The 23,394-nt window shown below is 38.0% G+C and overlaps 1 protein-coding gene across 3 annotated transcripts in view; it reads left to right on the top strand.

Moving 5' to 3' along the window:
• Window positions 1–23,394, top strand: part of LOC126354008 (tonsoku-like protein) — a 277,353-nt gene that overhangs the window by 102,370 nt on the left and 151,589 nt on the right. For all 3 annotated transcript variants that reach the window (XM_050003320.1, XM_050003321.1, XM_050003322.1), the window contains 2 exons: window positions 18,084–18,270; window positions 18,778–18,885. In XM_050003320.1, the coding sequence (XP_049859277.1) occupies window positions 18,084–18,270; window positions 18,778–18,885 (295 nt within the window). The remainder of the gene's footprint in view (window positions 1–18,083; window positions 18,271–18,777; window positions 18,886–23,394) is intronic.

Below are 23,394 nucleotides of genomic sequence, written 5' to 3'. Positions count from 1 at the left end.
CGAATCAGCATGGTGTTAGAAAGCATCGCTTATGCAAATCTCAGCTTACCCTTCTGTCATGTGTCATACTGTGAACTGTGGATGAAGGGCAACTGGTAGGTTCCATATTTCTAGATTTCTGAAGAGCATTTGACACAGTGCTCCACTGCAGACTGTTAATGGAGGTATGGGCATATGGCATAGATTCCCAGGTATGTGAGTGCCTCGAAGACTTCTTAAGTAATGGAACCCAGTATATCATCCTTGATGGTGGTCATTCATCAGAGACAAGGGTAATATCAGGAATGCCTCAGGAAAATGTGATAAGACCACTATTATTATCACATACATAAATGATGTGGGCAGCAATCTGTAGTTGTTTGTTGATGTTGCTTTGGTGTGTGAGAAGGTGTTGAAGCTGAGTGACCATAGGAGGCCATAAGATGACATAGACAATATTTCATATTTAAATGATAAATAACAACTATTCTATATGTATAAAAATGTAAGTTAATGCAGATGAGTAGAAAAATAAAACTGTAGTGTTTGTATCCTGCTTGGCACAGTCACCTCCTTTAGATGTCTGGGTGTAATGTTGCAAAGCGATATGAAATGGAAAGAGCGTTAGGGGATTGTGGTAGGGACGGCAGATGACCAATTATGGTTTATGGGAGAATTTTGGGAAAGTGTGGTTCATCTGTAAAGGAGACCACATACACACTAGTGTGATGTATTCTTGACTACTGCTTGAGTGTTTGGGATCCACACCAGATCGGACTAAAGGAAGACATCAAAGCCGTTCAAAGGCGGGCTGCTAGATTTGTTACCAGTAGGTTTGAGTGACATGTTAGTATTGTGGATATACTTTGAAAACTGCCCACTGAAGCTGTTCTTCATGTACTTCCTTTTCTGACAGACTTTTTGGAAGGATTATGTCACATGTCTTTTGCTGTTCCCATGATTTTTTTGGACCCAAACTGTTCATTTTGTCTGAGAATATGGAATCACTTTGAAAATAAAGAAAACTATGTAATACCATATTTTCTGGAATATAAGACGCACCGGCGTAAAAGATGCTTCCCACTTAAAAGACTTTGCATGTCCACAATCATCAAATATTTAGGCAATGTAAGTGGGAAAATGTGCTCACTTTTTAATTGTCAACTTCAAATCCACAAAATTTATCCTCAGAGTGGAAGGAAAAAACACTTGGAGCCACCATATGATAATCTGAATCAGTGCATTACTGATTCTACACTTCTTAAATAACTTGATCACTTTTTCAGTTTGTCTAGAGTTTCATGAAGTTTTCACCCACTCACAAACTTGAGAAACGTAGGTCTCTTCCTCCTACCGGTCAATGCAATTTCAAAATCCATAGATTGCACCCATCTGTTCCAATCCTCTTTCATAAGTCCCTTAAGTGGTCTGTTGATACATAAATCTAATGGTTGAGGAAACTAGTTAGTCATTCTGAAATTACAGCTAACTGAGAGTATTCATTTCATTCAGTCTCTTTTTAACATCTTCTGTTCTGTGGAAATGAAACTCATCCCATACTAAAAGGGTAGGCTTCAAAAAGCAGGCCTCCAGATCATCTACACCAAATTTTATCTGTATGCAACTTATCCCTCTTCCATCCTTCCAGCCTCTACAGGGTGTATACGACCTGGGACAACTGGGAGATCTGGGAAAAACCCAGGAATGTTTTCACCTGGGAGAAAACCAGGAAAAACCCAGGAATTTTTTAGAATTCTGGGAATTTTTCATTGTTTTAGTTTCAGTTAAATTTTTGTAACTTTGACGGAAGAACTGATTTAGCCTACAGAACAGCAAATCAATTTTTTTTTAACAAACGTAAAACAGTACTCTCAGGCACAATAGAAAATAAAGAGGGGAAAATGCTGTTTGGTGAAGACATGCTGAAGAGATGGAAAGAATACATAGAGAAGTTGTATGCTGGAACACCTCTTTCGGAGGAAGTAATAGGAAGAGAAGAGGAAGTAGACGAAGATGACAAGGGAGATGACATTCTGCAAGAAGAATTTGACAGAGCTCTAAAAGAACTACAGGACAACAAAGCAACGGGTATTGATGACATCCCTGCAGAACTAATAAAGAATGCTGGTGACGGCATGAAAATGATGCTGCTTAAACTTATTAGGTCCATCTATAACACAGGAGAGATACCGACAGACTTCCAGAAATGTATCATTGTTCCTATACCAAAGAAGGCAGCAGCTACAAAATGTGAACAGCACCGAACTCTTAGCCTAATATCACATGCATCAAAAATTCTCATAAAAATAGTTCTGAAGAGAATTGAAGAGAAGGTGGAGGATATGCTGAGTGAAGATCAGTTTGGTTTCAGAAGGGGATTGGGAACAAGAGAGGCGATTCTGGCACTAAGACTCATTATCGAAAAGCAATTACAGAAAAATAAACCAACTTATATTGCCTTTAGAGACATGGAAAAGGCATTTGATAACGTTATCTGGCAAGAGATGTTCAGAGTGCTGAGGAAAATTGGAATAAAGTACAAAGACATCCGCGTGATACTCAGTTTCTATAAGAATGAGGTGGCAGTGATTAGGAACTGTCACCAGGAACAACAAGCAAATATTAGAAAAGGGGTAAGACAAGGATGTGCTCTCTCTCCTCTTATATTCAATGCTTACATCCAGGAAGCTATAGACCAAGTTCGAGAAACTACTGAGGTGGGGATCAAAATTAATGGGCAGAAGATAGACATGGTACGTTATGCAGATGATATTGCTATAGTCACGGAGACAGAAGAAGATCTAGAGGAAGTCCTCAGAACAACGGGAAAAATTCTATACAATCAGTATGGAATGAGAATAAACAAGAAAAAGACTAAAGTGATGGTATGCAGTACAGGAGCAGAATATGAACCTCCGAGAATTAGAATTGGAAGAGAGGAGCTGGAAGTGATACAGGAATTTACTTACCTGGGAAGCAAAATCACAAGGGATGGTAGAAGCTGGAAAGAAATTGCGACCAGAATACAAAAGGCCAAAATTGCATTTAATCGGAGAAGGAACTTACTCACCAGCAACAACATCAGTCTGAAAATAAGGAGTGTGCCCCTATATGGATGTGAAACTTGGACAGTTGGAAGAGCAGAGAGAAGACGGCTAGAGGCCCTGGAGATGTGGTGCTATAGAAGGATGATGAAGATCAGCTGGACAGACAAAGTAACAAATGAAGAGGTGCTTAGAAGAGTACAGGAAACCAGATCTCTGTGGAGGCACATCCAAACAAGAAGAGACAAACTTGTAGGGCACATCCTACGACACAACAATATCATTGGAACAATAGCAGAAGGAGTTATTGAGGGAAGGAATCGGCGGGGGCGACCAAGGATATCATACATGCAACAGATCATGAATAACGTTGGATGTAACACATATGTGGAAATGAAGAGGAAAGCAGACAGAAGAGAGGAATGGCGCTCTGCTGCAAACCAACCTCAGGGTTGAACACTAAAAGAAGAAGAAGAACTTTGACGGGTAAGAACAAGTACTCAGACAAAGAATATTATTGTATCTCGCTACTGCAGAATAGTACTGCAGCAATAAAACATGAATGAGAGAAGATAAAATAAATAAAATAAATAAAACTTTAACTTTAAAGGAAATGTGCCATATACAACAACAAAACACAAGCGTATGCAAAAAGTGTCAAAGGCTTTAGGAAGACTGTGTAATGTATAATAACTACAAATTGCCCCTGATGAACTTGACGTCACAACTGCTTACATTAGATTTGTTTGAGCAGCTGCGAGCGAGCTCATGCAAGTACCTTCTCCCACTTCTGGCTAAGGAAGTGTGGCAGTTAGCCGTACAACCAATAGCAGCAAGCAGCCAGATGCAACGCCGAAAAATTTTACTGGTGCGCCTAAGCTGCAACATGCCCGGATCTAGGGGGGAGGGGGAGGGAGGGGGCGTGGGCAGACTGGGGTATCTGCCGCGGGTGTCAATTTCTGAGGGGGAGAGGGTGCCAAAATCATTTCCTTGAGGAAAAAGGCATTGTTTCACAAAGCACCTAGCATCCAGAGCACGTTGGTCTATCAATTATTCATGTTGGTTTTGGAACAGATTCTAAGTTGATTTTTCAATGCGTGCATAGCATACGTGATGTCTCTGCCAGGAGAATCCCCGTTGCATCTAGAAACAAAATTTCCTGCAGACAAAAGGGGATGGGGCTATGTGAGCTGAGCAGAATAAAGCTGTTTATGTTGTTGTCTGGATTTGTGAATGATCACCTTGTTATAATTACTAGCGAAATCCATGAACTCAGACTGCCATAGTGGAAATAAACCATTAACAGGAATAAGAGGTAAGAAAGATTATGTATTATCTTCTTGATGTATCCAAGAAAATGAAGTTTCGACAGAAAATTTTTGGCCAGATCGGTATGCTAGTAAGGGCCAGTTGTACAGTCCTGTCTAACGGCTGCCAAAGCTCTATTCTGGGAGCAGTGTAGAAAACGTGTTGTACAAATATGTAATAACGCCTAACTAGAAAATAAATACGGAATAACTAAACCGGTGATTGTGGTAGGCGCCATGTCACAGACTGCGTGGCCCCTCCAGCCGGAGGTTCGCATCCTCCCTCGGGCATGGGTGTGTGTGTTGTTCTTTGTATAAGTTAGTTTAAGTAGTTTGTAGGTCTAGGGACCAATGACCTCATCAGTTTGGTCCTGTAAGAATTCACGCACCTTTGGACATTTTTTGATTGTGGTAGGGTTAGTGAAGTTTACCGGGGAGTAAGTTTTGACACTTGCAGGAATAGTTACAGAATTAGTGATGAGAAGATTGTTTGTTAGAACAAGGATGGAGAAGAAATGGAGACATCACACAAATTGTGGAAGAATTTGGTGATTCCAAATTTATATAAAAATGCTTCAGAAGCTAGAGCGTATGAATGAAATGTGAAACTATTTCCTAACATAATACTTTTTGCTTGTAGTAGGCCTAATAGACATTTGATGTTGGTACTTAATGAATTATATTGTGTCGTGTTATAAAAATGACTGTTTGTGCCAAAACAGTCTCATTCATTTGGTGTGTGTTACAAGAGTTCTTGTTCTCCCAGTTACAAACAGTCCTGCCCAGCATTAATTGCGAGTTTACTTTTTAAGAGGGGCAGTATGTCAAACAGGCTGACTGGGTACAGGAGAGGCACCACAGGAAACTTTAATTTGCACTGTCCTGAATATAGTTTTTTTGATGGCATCCATTACAAAATATTACACGTTTGAATTCCAAAGACCGAAACACAGTGACATACGATATAAGAATGCTGTGCGAAGAGGTGTGGCACTTTGGCACACTTATGACCAAATAACATGTCTTAAATTTCCTTGAATATACATGTTTTATGTATCAGACTCTACAGAAAGATGTGTGCTACAAAATGAACATATTTTTGAAAAATGGAATTTTTAAAATTTTTGGTGTCCTACCTCAAACGCTCGAGGGAGAGGGGGTGCCACTATCTATTGTTGGCCCGGTTTGGAAATATCATAGATCCGGGGCTGATACACAGAACAGTCTGAGTTGTTGTGTGGAGGTGGGTAGTCTCCACATGACCCGTGTTTACGTTTAGTGGTTTTGCTGTTCCCTCGTCATTTATTGCTCTCATGGCAAATGAAAACAAAACAGATTTCTGTGACAGGGAGCTATCAAGTGAATTAAAATACATTCACATAATTACAGAAGCCTAAACTATGTTATTAGTTTCTGGTTTTATTTTATTTCCACCTTTCTGACAGTCAAGCATTATTCACCTTGCAGAACAATGAAGTTATTTTAGTCGGTTTGCTAAATAAATTCGGCTTTTGTTAATCTTCTCTGCTGAGGCAGTGAATTTATTGGAAATGAAATGTTTAGTTTCACACTATTGACTAGTTTCATGTGTTTGCTGCATTTCAAGTGCACGTTTCCATCTTCTGAATTATTATGCCATAATAAATAACCAAACATGAGATAATACAGTACTGGTACTCCAAGAAAATTTACATTCGAATCTGGACGTACAAATGTGTACTTTAAGCTGAATTATGCATTTTAGTAAGGTTCACAAAATTCCAGTGAATTATCCTTCATGTCTTGTTTCTTTTATGACATAATGTAAGGTCTTTTAATGTTGTATACATACGAACGTAAGAGCTTCCTGCAGCATCGTAGCTGTGCAAGTGCGATGATGGCTGTTATCTGGCGCTCTCTGGCAACTGCTGAAATGAACCTATTTCTAACTGGTTGCAGGAAAATATTGTGAATGGTTGTTTGAAAAGCATTACTTTCAAAGTAAATTTCCTTTTACGTAAGATGAAGTATGTGGGAGAATGTACGATAAATTTGTTAAATCACAGAGTGTTTAACTCTCATTTAAAAACCAGCTCTTTGAGGACAACCATTTAGAATAATTTCGAGCCCAGACGGTTAGGCATTTATGTCACCGTTATAAATTTTACTGGCACATCTGTGTGATGTATCTCAACGTGTAATACGTGCAAAAAAAAAGATCAACATTATATGCAGAAGTTAGCTCCTCTTGCAGCTTGTTAATCTTAGAGACCAATATTATATGTGAAAGCTTTTCTTTTCTTGTAGCAACAGTATGTATATTAATTTAAACCACTAACTTTTTCTATTTGTGTGTTCGCGCCACTTAACAACGATGTTGCTATTGGCCGACTTCATCACGTGTCCTATGCTCTGAATATCTGCTGTCATTGGCTGGTGAGATCACGTGACATGAGCTATGACTCGTTTACAAAAGCGCATCACCAACTTGATTTCAATGCTTCGGAAAGTAACATATGGTGTTTGGTGGAAGTTGAATTTATACTTTTGTAATACAAAAATACGCAGTGTACTTGTTGCCACATGTTAGGCATCTTCCCAAAGCTTGTTGTTTTTCTTTGAGTTTTGTTTTCTAAAGTGCTGGGATTTCTACACCAGTGAATAGAACCATAACCATTTCAAAGGATTGATAATTTTTACAGTTCCGAGAAAAAGTATACTGTCAGTTAACACGGAAAAAGTGTATTTTCAACTGGGAGAAAGCGTATTTTTAAGCGGGAAGTCTGGGAAAAAATCGGGGAAATTTTTTACCTCGTCCACATATATACCCTGCTCTATTGTGTACATGCACAATACTCCTTTTGCCAGTTGTTCCTTAGGAAGTTTTTTTATTTATTATTATTTTTTTTTTCCCTTCGCAAGTCAAAAGTGATGGCAGCTTTGTCCCAGCAGCACAGCAGTTTAAAACGATGGTGTTATGAGTATTTTTGTGCCCTGTAGTAGTTTTAGCAGTAATGCTTTCTGTGCCATTGGAATCTACAGTTCTGTTAAAAGATACATCAGAGGTTAGTGAAATCTCCTCCATATTTCCAGTTTATGTTGATAACAGATCAATGAAATTCGACAATTTGTTATTTGTACTTGACTGGCATCTTCTGTGATATTTTCCTCTTGGTTCGCATGCAAAGCCAGTTACTTGCGTCATAAAAAGTGAACATCTCTGCTTCAATTATTTCATTAATAGTACACAATCAATTAATAATGACAATTGAACAATTTTTTATGTGAGGTGACTATGTAAGCAAATGCATCGTCAAGTCCCTATTACAACTGGAGGTGGAACTGTACTGAAAATATGTTACCACCGTTAAAAACACTTCACTATGTAGTGGAAGTGTTAAGATATGATTAATGTATGAATTTTTACAGGCAAGCTGATCATCATAATATTATGAATGAAAGTAAATGTAAAAAGGTGTCAAACTAATCCACGGTGTTATGTCCATTGGTTAAAACTTGTTATAAAAACCAGTTTACAGCAAAAAAACCGGACACCGAAAAGCAGACCACTAAGGTAAACCCAGGTTACTAAAGCTCCATTGCATGCTAAGCTCAATACTTGAGAAAGATATGAAATTAGTGTGTGGAGATTTCAATATCCGTCTGATTCTCGAAGGAAATGATGTCAAAGGATTTATGTAAATATGTCAATCTGCTAAAGATGTGTCTCTTCCAGGTAGCGCTCAGAGAAACAACAGCACAATCAAAGGCAGACTGTTTGCGTAGTTGACTGCCACAAAGACATCATGATGTACAGGAAGTAATGCTGAAAGGGATCTAGGCAGTCATATCCCATAGTAGTAAACAAAAGATCTAGTGATACAAGTCCACTTGCAATGCAGACATTTAAAGCCAATCTTGAAGAGCACACTTGACCAGAAGTCTACACAATTCACAGAACTTGAATGTCAATTATAATGCAATTTTAAAAACCTGTACCCTTTTTATGATAGCTCTTTCAAATTAAAAAAAAATTGTAGGTAGATATGTGATTCTAATAAGCAACCATTTTGGATAATTAATGGTATTAGAATTCCATGTAGGAGGAAATGAAACCTGTATCATAACATGAAGTAATTGCGTGATGCTGATATATTTGCACTGGCCATGGGCTGCTGGCTAACTTAAACTCTGAAGATTTTGAATGGCTGTTGGTGGCTATACTTGGACTGTCTATGGTGCTGTACTTATGCACTTTTGTAGAGATGTGCAAGAATAAATTTAATATGTAGATATAAATGGGCTGTCGCCACACAAATTTAGAGGATACAGAAATACACTGGGCACAATAGAGAGTCCGTTTAACTGTAGATTGATGAATGAGAAAATTAATAAAATAGGAATTGTGTTGTAAATATGTGAATACTCCCATGAGAATTCGCAAATCCCACTAAAAATAGTTAATTATTTGTGTGACATTCCGGCCTGAGCTGCTGAAGTTGGTGTGAGGTGTGCTTCCTTGTGTGTACTAACGATGTGTGTTTCTCTCTTGCTGATGAAGGCTGTGGGCGAAAGCTTTGTAAGTGTCTTTTAATTGTGCCAGTCTACAACTTGATGTATCTTCTTTACAGTAAGTAGTCAGGAAAATTAGGGCTACAAAACTATGGGGCTGAATAATCATCAGAGAATCAACAGTTCTGGAAGGTGAAAATCTTAATTATGAATAACTTCTGAAGAAGAAAATTTTTGAAAAAAATATGATGTTTACTGGTATGAAGAACATGAGGGCTTTTGACTGAGGTACATTATTTTATAAACAACTAGCAATTTGCTCATTGAAAATCTCAACAGCATGGGTTCCGTAGGTATCAGAAATGCTTAATAGTCTTCTCATAAATTGTTTTTAGATAAACTAATTGTTTCTTTGTTTTTAATTAATCATGAAATTACTTAATGGGCATTAACATTTTGTAAACATTGGCATGAAAAAGAAATTAGTCATTTCACATAAATGTAGCATATGTATTATGTACATAATGAAAGGGAAAAAAGAGGGTTTAAGGAGCAGAATTGTAAGCAGTGGAACCACCCCACCTTAATGTGTTTCAAGTATCACATCTGGAGAGGAAAGAGCTTTACTCTGAACTGATGGATCTGTAGAGACCTGCAGTTGAAACTGAAATATATAGAGAGAAAGGTTATGTACAACTTGTACAGAAACCACACTGCAGTTACGAGAATAGCAAGACATGAAAGGGAAGCAGTTGTTGAGAAGGGAGTGAGACAGGTTGTAGTTTGTCTACAATATTATTCAGCCTATACTTTCAGCAAGCAGTAAACACAACTAGAATATATTTCCAAAGAGAATTAAAAGTTTAGAGGGAAGAAATAAAAACTTTGTGGTTTGCTGATAACCTTGTAATTCTGTCGTAGATAGCAAATAACTTGGAAGAGCAGTAGAACTGAATAGGTTGGGTCTTCAGAAGAGACTATGATATGAAAACAACAAAACTGAAACAAGGGTAATGGAGTGTAAGCTAATGAAATCAGGTGATGCTGACAGAATTAGATTAGGAAATGCGACACAAAAAGTAGGTGATAAGTTTTGCTATTTGGGCAGCAATATAACTGCCAATGGCCAAAGTATAAGAGGTTATAAAATGCAGACTGGCAATATCAAGAAAAATATTTCTCTAAGAAAGAATTTACTTTTTTGTTGGCATTTGTATGGAATGTAGCCTGGTAGAGGGTAGAAGGCTTTTGAAAACTGGTGATACAGAAGAATTTTGAACATTAGATGACTAGATAGAATAACTGACGAGGTTGTACTGAATAATTTTGTGACACAATTTGACTCTTGACTAAAAAAAGTGATTGCTTAAATGGGCAAATTGTGACAGAGGCCAAGGAATTTTGAATTTGGCAGTGGAAGGAAAAGGGGGGGGAAGAGGAGGGTGATTGTAGAGGGAGGGGACTGAAGACCACAATAACAACTGTATCATAATGATTCTTATATCTCCATAGATGTTACACCAGCATTTGCTGATGTTGTAAACAATGTCTACTGCATTAGATGAAATGAATCCGCATTTGATTGTTTATTAAAAGGTGCAGTGTATATATCACTGTGAGGATGTAATTAATGAATTTGGCCCCAATGATTTCAATGAGTCCTTATTATCAAGACTCTCAGTTTCATTTTCCTCTCTGTGTTTATTTGTTTCATATTTATTTTTTATTTAATAATGCTCCAGAGTGTTGTGTTTTGTGCATATTTCATGATTTTTGTTTTTTGCTTGATCGGCTGGAGGTTCCATAGTACTAGTTGTAATGGTGTTTCAATTGTAGATTGTTTTCATAATAAGGTCAAGCATTCTCTTCTTGGAACCAAGTACTTTAATCTCTGATGTTATACATCCTGTACCCTGCTTCATTTTAATTTGGTACTCAGTTCCTTTAGAAGAAAATGGGGCCCATTGTAATAGGAATGTGTTTAAGTAGTAGTTAATTTCCACTGCTTCCTTTGTAAATTTCTTGCCAGTATTATGGTCATACATTCTGTCAGAGTACAGATACTGAGTTATTGCTGATAATGACGGATATTATTGTCATATATTTTCTTTTACCATCTTAACTTTAGAGGCCTCTGCATACTTGTTGAAATTTGATCATCATCATTTGGTCAGATGAACTATTTACTATCTGTTTCACTTTTAAATCTCTGGAGTTGGTTGAATCTAAAAATAATTTGTCAGTGGATGTTCCACTTTAAAGTGCAATCCTTGCTGTGAACTTTTCAGTGGGTAATAATCCGGAGTTGGATACAAATAACTCATCTTGATCATTAATATTTACAGGAAGTCTGCATTAATGTTTCCACAAACAAATAACTCTAGGTAAATATGCATTGCATTAACACTCTGTCCAACTACTTGATGGATATAAAATTCTTCCTGCGTCCTCAATCCACCATTGCATTACTGCATTCGAAGATTTGTTAAACACTTAACACTTTGAGCCTGAGATTTAAAGTTGATCTGTGTGTATATAGCCATTTTACCTTTTCTTTCACTGTTTTTGCAATAACATGTTTACATTGTGAAAGCTAATGTAAAACGTGAACTAGCCATCTGAAGATGAACCTGTCTGTTCTAAACTGGTAACTGTGATGTTTAAATAAATAAGTAGCATTGCAAAAAGTGGCTAGTTGCTGTAATCTTCTGTGTAAGAGTCAATATCTCATCATCTTTCTTCGAAGTGGTTTTCTAGTAGCGTAACACGCCTACTGATTTCTATTTTTTGTTTAATTTTCCTGTGTTGAAAAATAAGTTTATCGTTTTCATTTGTAAGACCTTTTAAGTTTGATGGGAAATACTGAGTGAGTGTTCTTTACATTCCCTGTTTATTGCAAGCTGCTGTATTGTACATTGCTAGAAGCTCTTTCAATAACTTATGTATTTTGTAGGCAAGTCTTTATCCAAACAAAGGTGTACAGAAAATAGTGGAAATCATTGGAGTAATATAAATACTACTTATATCAGACTGGATGCTTTTGTTGGTTAAATAATTAACTATGCAAGTAATTTGTTATCTGGCATATTTAGCTACAGACCAAGGAGGTGTGACACTTCAATTACACTAATGTGTTAGCGCTACTGCCTCCTAAGTAACACCACAAGCTATGCATTAGCTCCTTGTATAGAACACCTTATACCATGACTTCATGCACCACTCTAATACAAATGATATGGTCTTCACACTAGTGTAATGAGTATTATTCGTGTTTATGTGTGTGGCTTCATCCTAACATGTGTAATTGAGGTTGTAGTTCAAGCTGTTGCATGCATTCAGAGTATAAGGGAATGAGTTTCTGTACCAAGATACTGACACAAAAGCCTGAATCACTGGTGACACTTTCATGCCCTGCAATTGTCTTAAAAATAATAGCTACCTGACGTTTATACCACAAAGAGTTATTTACTGGTACTGATATTACGTTCCGATGCCTACTACCTGACTGTCTTTGTTGGTCGTCTTAACATTTCCTCTAGTCTTAGCTTACTCCTTTCATCTCTACCGTGAAAACTGATTCTGAACTTCGGATTTGCCTGAACACTTTTGCCCACAGTCTGTGAAGTGCTGAAGCTGTTTTAGTTGTTGATATTGAAGCTATCATATTGGGAACTACATTGCAGGCTTTTCAATAATTCGCTAGGATTTACTGTAATATAGTCCTCTCCTCTAGACTTAAAACTGTTGTTGTTGTTGTTGTTGTTGTTGTTGTTGTTGTGGCCTTCAGTCCTGAGACTGGTTTGATGCAGCTCTCCATGCTACTCTATCCTGAGCAAGCTTCATCATCTCCCAGTACCTGCTGCAACCTACATCCTTCTGAATCTGCTTAGTGTATTCATCTCTTGGTCTCCCTCTACGATTTTTACCCTCCACGCTGCCCTCCAATATTAAATTGGTGATCCCTTGATGCCTCAGAACATGTCCTACAAATCGATCCCTTCTTCTAGTCAAGTTGTGCCACAAACTTCTCTTCTCCCCAATCCTATTCAATACTTCGTCATTAGTTATATGATCTACCCATCTGATCTTCAGTGTTCTTCTGCAGCACCACATTTCGAAAGCTTCTATTCTCTTCTTGTCCAAACCTCTTATCGTCCATGTTTCACTTCCATACATGACTACACTCCATACAAATACTTTCAGAAACGACTTCCTGACACTTAGATCTATACTCGATGTTAACAAATTTCTCTTTATCAGAAACACTTTCCTTGCCATTGCCAGTCTACAATTTATATTCTCTCTACTTCGACCATGATCAGTTATTTTGCTCCCCAAATAGCAAAACTCCTTTACTACTTTAAGTGTCTCATTTCCTAATCTAATTCACTCAGCATCACCCGACTTAATTCGACTAAATTACAGTATCCTCATTTTGCTTTTATTGATGTTCATCTTATATCCTCCTTTCAAGACGCTATCCATTCCATTCAACTGCTCTTATAAGTCCTTTGCTGTCTCAGAATTACAATGTCATCAGCGAACCTCAAAGTTTTTATTTCTTCTCCATGGATTTTAATACGTACTCCAAATTTTTCTTTTGTTTCCTTTACTGCTTGCTCAATATACAGATTGAATAACATTGGGGAGAGGCTACAACCCTGTCTCACTCCCTTCCCAACCACTGTTTCCCTCTCATGTCCCTCGACTCTTATAACAGCCATCTGCTTTCTGTACAAATTGTAAATAGCCTTTCGCTCCCTGTATTTTACCCCTGCCACCTTCAGAATTTGAAAGAGATTATTCTAGTCAACATTGTGAAAAACTTTCTCTAAGTCTACAAATGCTGGAAACGTAGGTTTACCTTTCCTTAATCTAGCTTGTAAGATAAGTAGTAGGGTCAGTATTGCCTCATGTGTTCCTATATTTCTACGGAATCCAAAATGATCTTCCCCGAGGTCATCTTCTACAAGTTTTTCCATTCATCTGTAAAGAATTCACATTAGTATTTTCACATCTGTCGGCACCTGATTACTTTGGGATTGTAATTATTATATTCTTCTTGAAGTCTAAGGGTATTTTGCCTGTCTCATACATCTTGCTCACCAGACAGTAGAGTTTTGTCAGGACTAGCTCTCCCAAGGCCGTCAGTAGTTCTAATGGAATGTTGTCTACTCCTGGGGCCTTGTTTCGAGTCAGGTCTTTCAGTGCTCTGTCAAACTCTTCACACAGTATCGTATCTCCCATTTCATCTTCATCTACTTCCTCCTCCATTTCCATAATATTGTCCTCAAGTACATCACCCTTGTATAGACCTTCTATATACTCCTTCCACCTTTCTGCTTTCCCTTCTTTGCCTACAACTGAGTTCCCATCTGAGCTCCTGATATTCATACAAGTGGTTCTCTGTTCTCCAAAGGTCTCTTTAATTTTCCTGTTGGCAGTATCTATCTTACCCGTAGTGAGATAAGCCTCTATATCCTTACATTTGTCCTCTAGCCATCCCTGCTTAGCCATTTTGCACTTCCTGTCAATATCGTTTTTGAGATATTTGTATTCCTTCTTGCCAGCTTCATTTACTGCATTTTTATATTTTCTCCTTTCATCAATTAAATTCAATATTTCTTCTGTTACCCAAGGATTTCTAGTAGCCCTCTTCTTTTTAGCTACTTGATCCTCTGCTGCCTTCATTACTTCATCTTTCAAAGCTACCCATTCTTCTTCTACTGTATTTCTTTCCCCCATTCTTGTCAATTGTTCTCTTATGCTCTCCCTGAAACTCTGACAGCCTCTGGTTTAGTCAGTTTATCCAGGTCCCATCTCCTTAAATTCACACCTTTTTGCAGTTTCTTCAGTTTTAATCTACAGTTCATAACCAATAGATTGTGGTCAGAGTCCACATCTGCCCCTGGAAATGTCTTACAATATAAAACCTGGTTCCTAAATCTCTGTCTTACCATTATATAATTTATCTGAAACCTGTCAGTATCTCCAGGCTTCTTCCATGTATACAACTTTCTTTTATGATTCTTGAACCAAGTGTTAGCTATGATTAAGTTGTGCTCTGTGCAAAATTCCACCAGGCGGCTTCCTCTTTCATTTCTTAGCCCCGATCCATATTCACCTACTGCGTTTCCTTCTCTCCCTTTTCCTACTAAAACTAAATGCTGCAAACTGTACTTGATACCTGTGCTAACCCTTCCTGTGCAACTGACAAATTAACTAAAAGTTTTAAGATTAGAAACCCTTTCCCAAAATATTGTGTAATGACAGTTGAAATTGCTGCATTGGCAAAGCTTATCAGGATCATCACTACTTACAGAGTTATTAGTAAAACATTTGGCTTACACAAATGAGCCAAAACATTATGATTGCTGCCCACTGCAAAATTGAATGTCTCCTGGTGGCATTCCATGTAAGAGATTTTTGATGATTTGGCCTGCAGTTGGGGGAATCCACTGATATAAGTGACTTTGACAAAGGTCAAAATTATTAAGGCACTGAGCCTGGGACCAAACATCTCGGAAATAGCGAAGTTGTTCACGTGCTAATATCTTGAGCATCTATGAAAAGTGGTTGAAGGACGATGAAACCAGCAGTTGCCGAGAAGGTGCTGGATAACCACATCTTGTCACTTAAAGTGAAGATTGGAGGCTTGCCTGCTCTGTAAAGCAGGGTAGGTGACAATCTGTGACAGATGCAACACCAATACAATGCTGATGCAAGCAGAATTATTTCAGAGCACACTGTTCAGCACACATGGTTGAATTGGGGTTCCAGAGCATGACTCCTACATATTCCCTAAGTTGACCAGCGACATTGCCAGTTACAATTCTTGTGGTCATGGGATCATCGAGACTGGACCGTGAATCAATGGAAACATTGTTACACCAGGTCAGTGATAGCATAGTGCTATCTGGGACTTTCATCTCGGCTTCTATGGGACCTGCGGCTGTAATTGAGGAAACAACTGTGGACTGTATGAACATTGTTGTTAGCCATCTGCATCCCTTCATGTTTGATCTCTATCCCCACTGTATTACAGTGGTTTGAAGAGCATGATGAACTCACATTGATGTCTTAGTCACAAAATTTGCCTAATCTGAACCCAATGGAAAACATTTGGGTTGTGGTCAGACACCAGCTCTGAGTCCACAACCCGCAAGTCTGTAATTTACAGGAATTGTGTCCCCTGTACATAGCCATCTCATGTTAATACCACTGGAAACTGCCCTTACAGTCTTTTTCTGTTTTTGTTGTGTCTGAGGCAGTTAGAAGGTTTGCAGTCTCTGCAGTGTTACTATATTGCTACTGCTTATCTCCTGTTAGTAGCTTAATATTTACTTGATTCCACTGTTATTTTACAGGTAAAATATTTTTACATCTGTAAATATAGAGTCCTATTTACAGGACATTACTACTTGCAATATAGATTTGTGACAAACACTGCTACTTGTAATGTGGCAAACAAAACTTTTGACTCTCTGAATCTAAATTTTCAGATCTGGAAATAGTGTCTAATGATGTACATTTTTAATTTTTTTGGCGAATTGGTAGGGATTCCTAATGCTTGCTTTATGTTAGATGGGAACTTGTTGAGTATTTTCCCATCAGAGTACATAACTCCATTCTGAACCCTTGGGCATGGAGGTAAATCAGAGTCAACATAAAAATTATTGTCGTCTTCTGTTGTTGTGTGTATTACAGTTCAGCTGAAATTGATTTTATCATCAGTAACAAAAACCATCGAGGAATAAACATATTGAGAAGTGAGTGTAAGGAATCCGAGGTCCTTTATCCCTTCAAAAAGTTCCTTTGTCCCTTAACTACACTCTTTGTTTGGACTGGTGTTAGCAACTTCATAGGGTACTTCTTGACCATCAAAACAAAAAATGTCTGAAACCTATATATGTTAATCTAAACTGTCGTTACAGACTCAATAAAGAAGGCTTCTGTTTATGAAAAATCAGTCTTTGTTAAAAAAGGAAACATGATCTTGCCAACAATTAATAACAGTTAACATTGGATTCTTAAATGGAGTTTTTGGAATTATCTTAAAAACAAAGAAAATGTATTTCAACAACATTCAAAGACAAGTTTTGTAATCAAGTAATGATCAGTTAAGGCGCTGCAGTAACAGACTGTGCGGCTGGTCCCGGCGGAGGTTCGAATCCTCCCTCGGGCATGGGTGTGTGTATGTTTGTCCTGAAAATAATTTAGGTTAAGAAATGTGTAGACTTAGGGACTGATGACCTTAGCAGTTAAGTCCCATAAGATTTCACACACATTTGAACATTTTGATCAGTTAAGTAAACTATAAAGAAAAAAAATAAACAGTGTCTTAAAAAAATGACAGTAGTTACATTAATGAATCAACTAAAACAATGAAAAGTATCCCATTCTAAATGGTGGCTCTATTTTTCATTCACGACAGTCAAGGGATCTTTTTTTTGTCAATGGAATGCATATTTCATGTTTATTTTTGACATGTAGAGTATCATTTGGTACTTTTCATGTCTTAAAGACCTGGACATAAGTGAACCGTTGACTTTTTTGGCTGATTCGGTCCTGCTTGGACTTAACACCGCACATTTGTCAACCCTGCTATCGTGTTTAAAATTTTTAAAAGAACTTGTTTCATTGTAATCTGCAAGTGATTAGAAAAAATTTTGTAATTCATTTTCCTCTTTGATATTTGCTTTGATCAATGCCTTGCAGATTTGCACTGTCTTGCTGTTTTTGTTTGATACATTCCATATGATGAAAGTGTCTACTGTAGATAAGTTAAGCAATGCTCCAAATACTGCTGTTGGCCAACACCCAAATGTTCTCAACACTGAACAATTTGCACATTTCTGATCAAATGCATCCACACTGCATTTAGCTGAATTATAAAATTCAATGATTTCAGATTTGGAAGACTTAGAATTAATATCTGGTGAATAGGGCATCAGTAATTCTAGAACCACTGATTTATTCTTTTTTAGCACATAAGATACCAGATTTTTATCATTGTTACAATAATTTTCCTGTTTGTTTGAAAAGTATATTCTTTTAACCTTAGAACTCTGATAGTGGGGAGTGCCTGTGATTCATTTCTCAATAATGTCTGTCCTTTGCGTAAAAACTCATCTACTCAGTAGCATGGTTTTTAAAGAACTGAACCAATTTCATTACAATTGCCACCAGTTTCTGCTTTATAGACAGTGGCGTTGTTAAAAAAAATACTACAAATATTAACAGTAAAAAAAAATTCTTCCAGGCATGTAAAACCACACTTACAATTGCCCAGTTAATGGAATTGAAGAAAAGTCCACTATCAGAAGTGCAAAACATATATGAGAAAGCTCGTGCACTTGCTGTTCTTGCAAATGACAAGAAATTGGAGGCTACAGTTTTGCGAAGCTTGTATTATGTACAAAAAGCAGGAGGACACAATAATTTGGCAGGTATATCTTAGTTTTTCCATTCATAGACTGATAGTATACAGTTAAAATAATGCAACAAAGATTTAGAATATAGCGTAGATTATAGCTCAACCAAGTGAAGTTTTTGCCTGATATGGCTGGGGTGCAGCTACAGACTAAGTATTGTTTTCATTTCTGCTAAGATCCCATATTCTTTAGAAATTTGCCTTCCTTCTCCACAGGAGAGAATAGCACGAAATGTAAAGGGAGAGTAATGTTATTTATAGAGCGAAAATAACACTTGCTACAAAGGGTCATTGCTTGCTCCAGTATAAATTTTGCTGTGTACTCAAACAGCCTGACACGGCACAAGTGCAATGTGACACAGTGCTGCACAAATTGCCTGGCACATGCTTCACTTACCGTATAAATAAGAAAAAATAATATTTTTCAGTTGTGAATACCACTGCTAAGTACTAAATGCAATTGTATAAAATCTCTTTGTTGAAATGTATGAACTAAAGTTGTAAAATGATAATTATCTTTCAGAGATCACCAAGAAAGAACTGGAATTGACTGGTTACACAGAAGAGAGTGAAACATCAGATACTGAAGAAAATGAAACCCCAGACATTGGTGATGATGTATCCTTGACAGGTATACTCTTTCTGGTTTTTGAGTTTCCTTATTGTTGTCCCAAGGAAATTATTTTATTTTTTCCTAGTAGACTTTATATAGTACAAAAATAAGGCAAATATCATCATAATATTGATAACCATCTCCACAGTTTGGAAACATGGTATGATATGGGACAAATCATACAATAAAATATTAGAGTCATTAAACAACATATAAGAACTGATAAAAATATATGATAAGGAATATCATTAAGGCTTAGCAGTGATAGTGTGCAAATAGCGGTAGCCATTGTTAGGTTATTCTGACAGGTGTGGGAATCGTTTTTTGGTAGTGTTGATCTCGTTTCTGAAAATGGCTTCCTTAAAATTGTTGTGTAGACTATTTACTAATCTAGCTTTTGGAAATATTGGATCAAAGTAGTGCATGCAGTGCATGATACCGAAGGTATTGTCTACCACCTTTGGTGTAGTGCGCTGTAGGGAATACTGTGATCCTTCTTCTGCATTTCCACTTATTTTAAAATATTTTTCTTGATTAATCACATATTAACAGTTTTGTTCTATAAATCATTTTATAAAGCTGCTTACAGGAAAATTCCTTGAAGTTAAGCAGTTTCTTCATTTTTCATGAGAAAGCTATTCTTCTTAAACCAGTCTTAATGTTAATAACATCAACAGGAAACATGGTTAACAAACAAGGGGTTGGCCAGAAAGTAAGTTATCAGTTGATGGAATCTGTTTTCACTTTATATGTTTTTGATAAAATTTAATGTTAGTTTGTTACTACTGTCTATAAATAATTCCAAATTGTGTAGAAATTAAATTTAAGAACATTGGCGTCAAAATTTTGCCTATCCACTCCCACCCTTTCTGGACATTTGTCGAAAAGACTGTTAGTTAGCTTTGTCACGAAAGAATCTACTCTGTATGTACAGTGATGTTTTGGTTCTGTTGTAAATAATGTGAATAGCTCAAAAGAAATTATGTGCACAATTACAGTATTAAAAAACTAGGCTTCATGGTTATTTATTAAGTGGACCTATATCATGGGTATTGAAACACCTGTTGAAGATGTGTGTTACAGTGTGCAGCAGTAGCCCACAATTTGACACTGGGTGTTAACGTATTCATGCAGTTAGACAGCTGTTTAGTTGTCATACCCATATTTCTATCTGTATAAAGGTACAGTTGTCATGTCATATCCTAGCTGTGCAGCAGTCCCCCCCCCCCCTCCCCCCCCCCCCACCTTCAGGTCTGAGGGTTAGAATAGCCCCAAGTTATTCCTGCCTGTTGTAAGAGATGACTTAAAGGAGTCTCCCACTTTTTGGCCCTATAAGTTCAGGTCCCATGTGTCCCATGGTATGATTTGACCTGCCACTTCCCAAATTCTACAGAACTGCGAGTCATATGGGGAAGGAAGCCTTATGTGGTGCATGAGTTATCCATAGTGCACTTAGATTCGATCTCCTGAACCTCTTGTCATCATGGCTTTGCATCGCCACCTGCAATTCAACTATGTGGGTGAGGACACCTTCCGGGGTATGTCATCTTTTTCCATTGTCTCCAGTCCTCTTTCACCCCCATGACAATCTTGGATTTCTCTGTGCCCAATATCCAGCACAGTAGCCAGTCTGTTGTGTTGGGACTGTCAGGTACCCATTTGTGGTAGCCCCCTGACAACACAGGGATTGCATTGCTGATGCCTGAGTTGTAAACTCAGTATGCCAAGGAGCAGATGCCTGTCTTCGTGGGGCATCAGCACTCCCGGCCATGTGGCCTTTACTGTTGCTGGGTGGCGCCCATGGGTAGAGCCTTGGTTGCCTAGTCTGTATTTTTCTGCCATTGTGCCGATCATTTTGGTACTCAATAGCACCGAACGGTCTAGTGCTCGAATTAAGAGTCGCTGCGTTATTCAGTATGTATTTCGGTAGTGATACCATTCGGGTATAGAGATCTGAAGCGCTGTTTTTGGTTCGTGTCACGCAAGCCAATCAAAAGCAAGCAGCCACAGATCTGTACATGCGCACTGCAGCGCGCACAGTACCACAAACACAAAGTGGCTAGCAGACGACACAGGCGCACTATTCTTCCGAGTACTGAAAATTGCGTTTACTTTGCCATTACGCATGACGCCGCATTCCATCTAGCTGATGTGCCTGCCTTCATCGCCCTTGCCTCCTCCTTAACAGTATCAGGCGCAGTATGTCCATTTCCATGATTGTCAGGTAAAATGCATAAAAGTTTTTACAGTTTCTCTGAAAGCATGTTTCCATGCACGCATAATAATGATAGCGTATTTGACTGTATTCTGCAGATTGCCGCTGCATTGTCATCTCTCTCTCTCTCTCTCTCTCTCTTCTCTCTCTCTCTCTCTCTCTCTCTCTCTCTCTCTCTCTCTCTCTCTCGTTTTTTTTGCACCATATACGAACATTTTCATTCATGAGATGCGTGTTACAAACTTGGACAAACTGCAAGAGCTCTCGAAAAAGCATCTTTTTTTTTTAAATGAATGAAAATGTTTCGTATAAGGTGCTACAGTCTAAAAATATTACGGCAGAAATCTTTCATCTCTGTCTACTGTGGTTGAGGATCCAGTTGCAGATAAATACTTGTGACAAGCAAGATTATGAAGATGACTGCTGCTAGTTACATTCCCAATAATTTAAGTTGTGCTCTTCGATTCCTGTCTAACTGCATACTCAGAAGTCGCTACATATTCGGAACAAATGGTGAATTATTTGTGAGAAGAAAAAATATAATGGTCACCGTTGGTTGTTTCACTCACAGCAATATCATATTTTGTATTTTAAACACACACAAATAACAAAATCATTACTGAGGAAGTGCGCTCTTACATGTAAGTAATAACGAATATTGCAGAAAAATCTTAACTTACACGAATAACAGCGTCTCGGAACGTGTTACATATATGAAGAAGAAAAAAAATTTTTTTGCATCCGCCCATGCGCGAACCCATGATTTTTTGTATCGCATTCCCCCACGCTAACCACTTGGCCACGCCAAACAACAGACATGGAGTGCACAATTCTTGTAGTATTGTGTAGAGGAATGTACGCTGACTTCGTTGCCAAACAGTGCTGCATAAGTCATAAATGCGTGATAGTTTGGAAGGTTTCCAATATCAGACTTTACATAATTGATTTCCATTGTTACTTGAAAGTTGTAAACATGTTTCGATAATTACTAACTAACCCATTTGTGGGAAAAAACTACACCAAGGCACCAGTAACGTCAGTTCACACTCACGTAATATACATAAGCAGAGCCGATGTCTTGATATTTAATGATGTTTAAACTCTTAATTGCATACAAATAACACTTATTTTGAGAGAATATTGAGCGAAAACGGTTTTTTTTTTTATGTAATCATTTACAGGAACAACCTAACCTAACCATATTTCTAACAAAGGAAAATAGTCTATCATAAACTTACTTTCCAACTGGATGTGTCCTCTGGTGATTCTTTAGTAACCAAATCACTAAATCCAAAGCTAAAACTGCTAAATATGTTAAAAATCACAAATTATAGGTGTAAATAAACCACAGCTCACCGATCGACAGGGCCAGACCGAAATCCAAAACCTCTCTACTACTACATCTACATTTATACTCCGCAAGCCACCCAACGGTGTGTGCCAGAGGTCACTTTACGTGCCGCTGTCATTACCTCCCTTTCCTGTTCCAGTCGCGTATGGTTAGCAGGAAGAACGACAGCCGGAAAGCCTCCGTGCGCGCTCAAATGTCTCTAATTTTACATTCGTGATCTCCTCGGGAGGTATACATAGGGTAAGCAATATATTCCATACCGCATCCAGAAACACACCCTCTCAAAACCTGTACAGCAAGCTACACTGCAAAGCAGAGTGCCTCTCTTGCAGAGTCTGCCACTTGAGTTTGCTAAACATCTCCGTAACACTATCATGCTTACCAAATAACCCTGTGACGAAACATGCCATTTTTCTTTGGATCTTCTCTGTCTCCTCCGTCAACCCGATCTGGTACAGATCCCACACTGATGAGCAATACTCAAGTATAGGTCGAACGAGTGTTTTGTAAGCCATCTCCTTTGTTGATGGACTACATTTTCTCAGGACTCTCCCAATGAATCTCAACCTGGTACCCACCTTACCAACAATTAATTTTATATGATCATTCTATTTCAGATCGTTCCGCACGCATACTCCCAGATATTTAGCAGAAGTAACTGCTACCAGTGTTTGTTCTGCTATCATATAATCATACAATAAAGGATTCTTCTTTCTATCTATTCGCGTTACATTACATTTGTCTGTGTTAAGGGTCAGTTGCCACTCCCTGCACCAAGTGCCTATCTGCTGCAGATCTTCCTGCATTTCGCTGCAATTTTCTAATGCTGCAACTTCTCTGTATACTACAGCATCATCCGCGAAAAGCTGCATGGGACTTCCGACACTATCTACTAGGTCATTTATATATATTGTGAAAAGCAATGATCCCACAACACTCCCCTGTGGCACTCCAGAGGTTA

The sequence above is a fragment of the Schistocerca gregaria genome, chromosome 3, assembly GCF_023897955.1.
Source record: "Schistocerca gregaria isolate iqSchGreg1 chromosome 3, iqSchGreg1.2, whole genome shotgun sequence".
Lineage (NCBI taxonomy): Eukaryota > Metazoa > Arthropoda > Insecta > Orthoptera > Acrididae > Schistocerca > Schistocerca gregaria.
The sequence above is the reverse complement of the archived record's forward strand: the minus strand, read 5'-3'. Positions and strand labels throughout refer to the sequence as shown.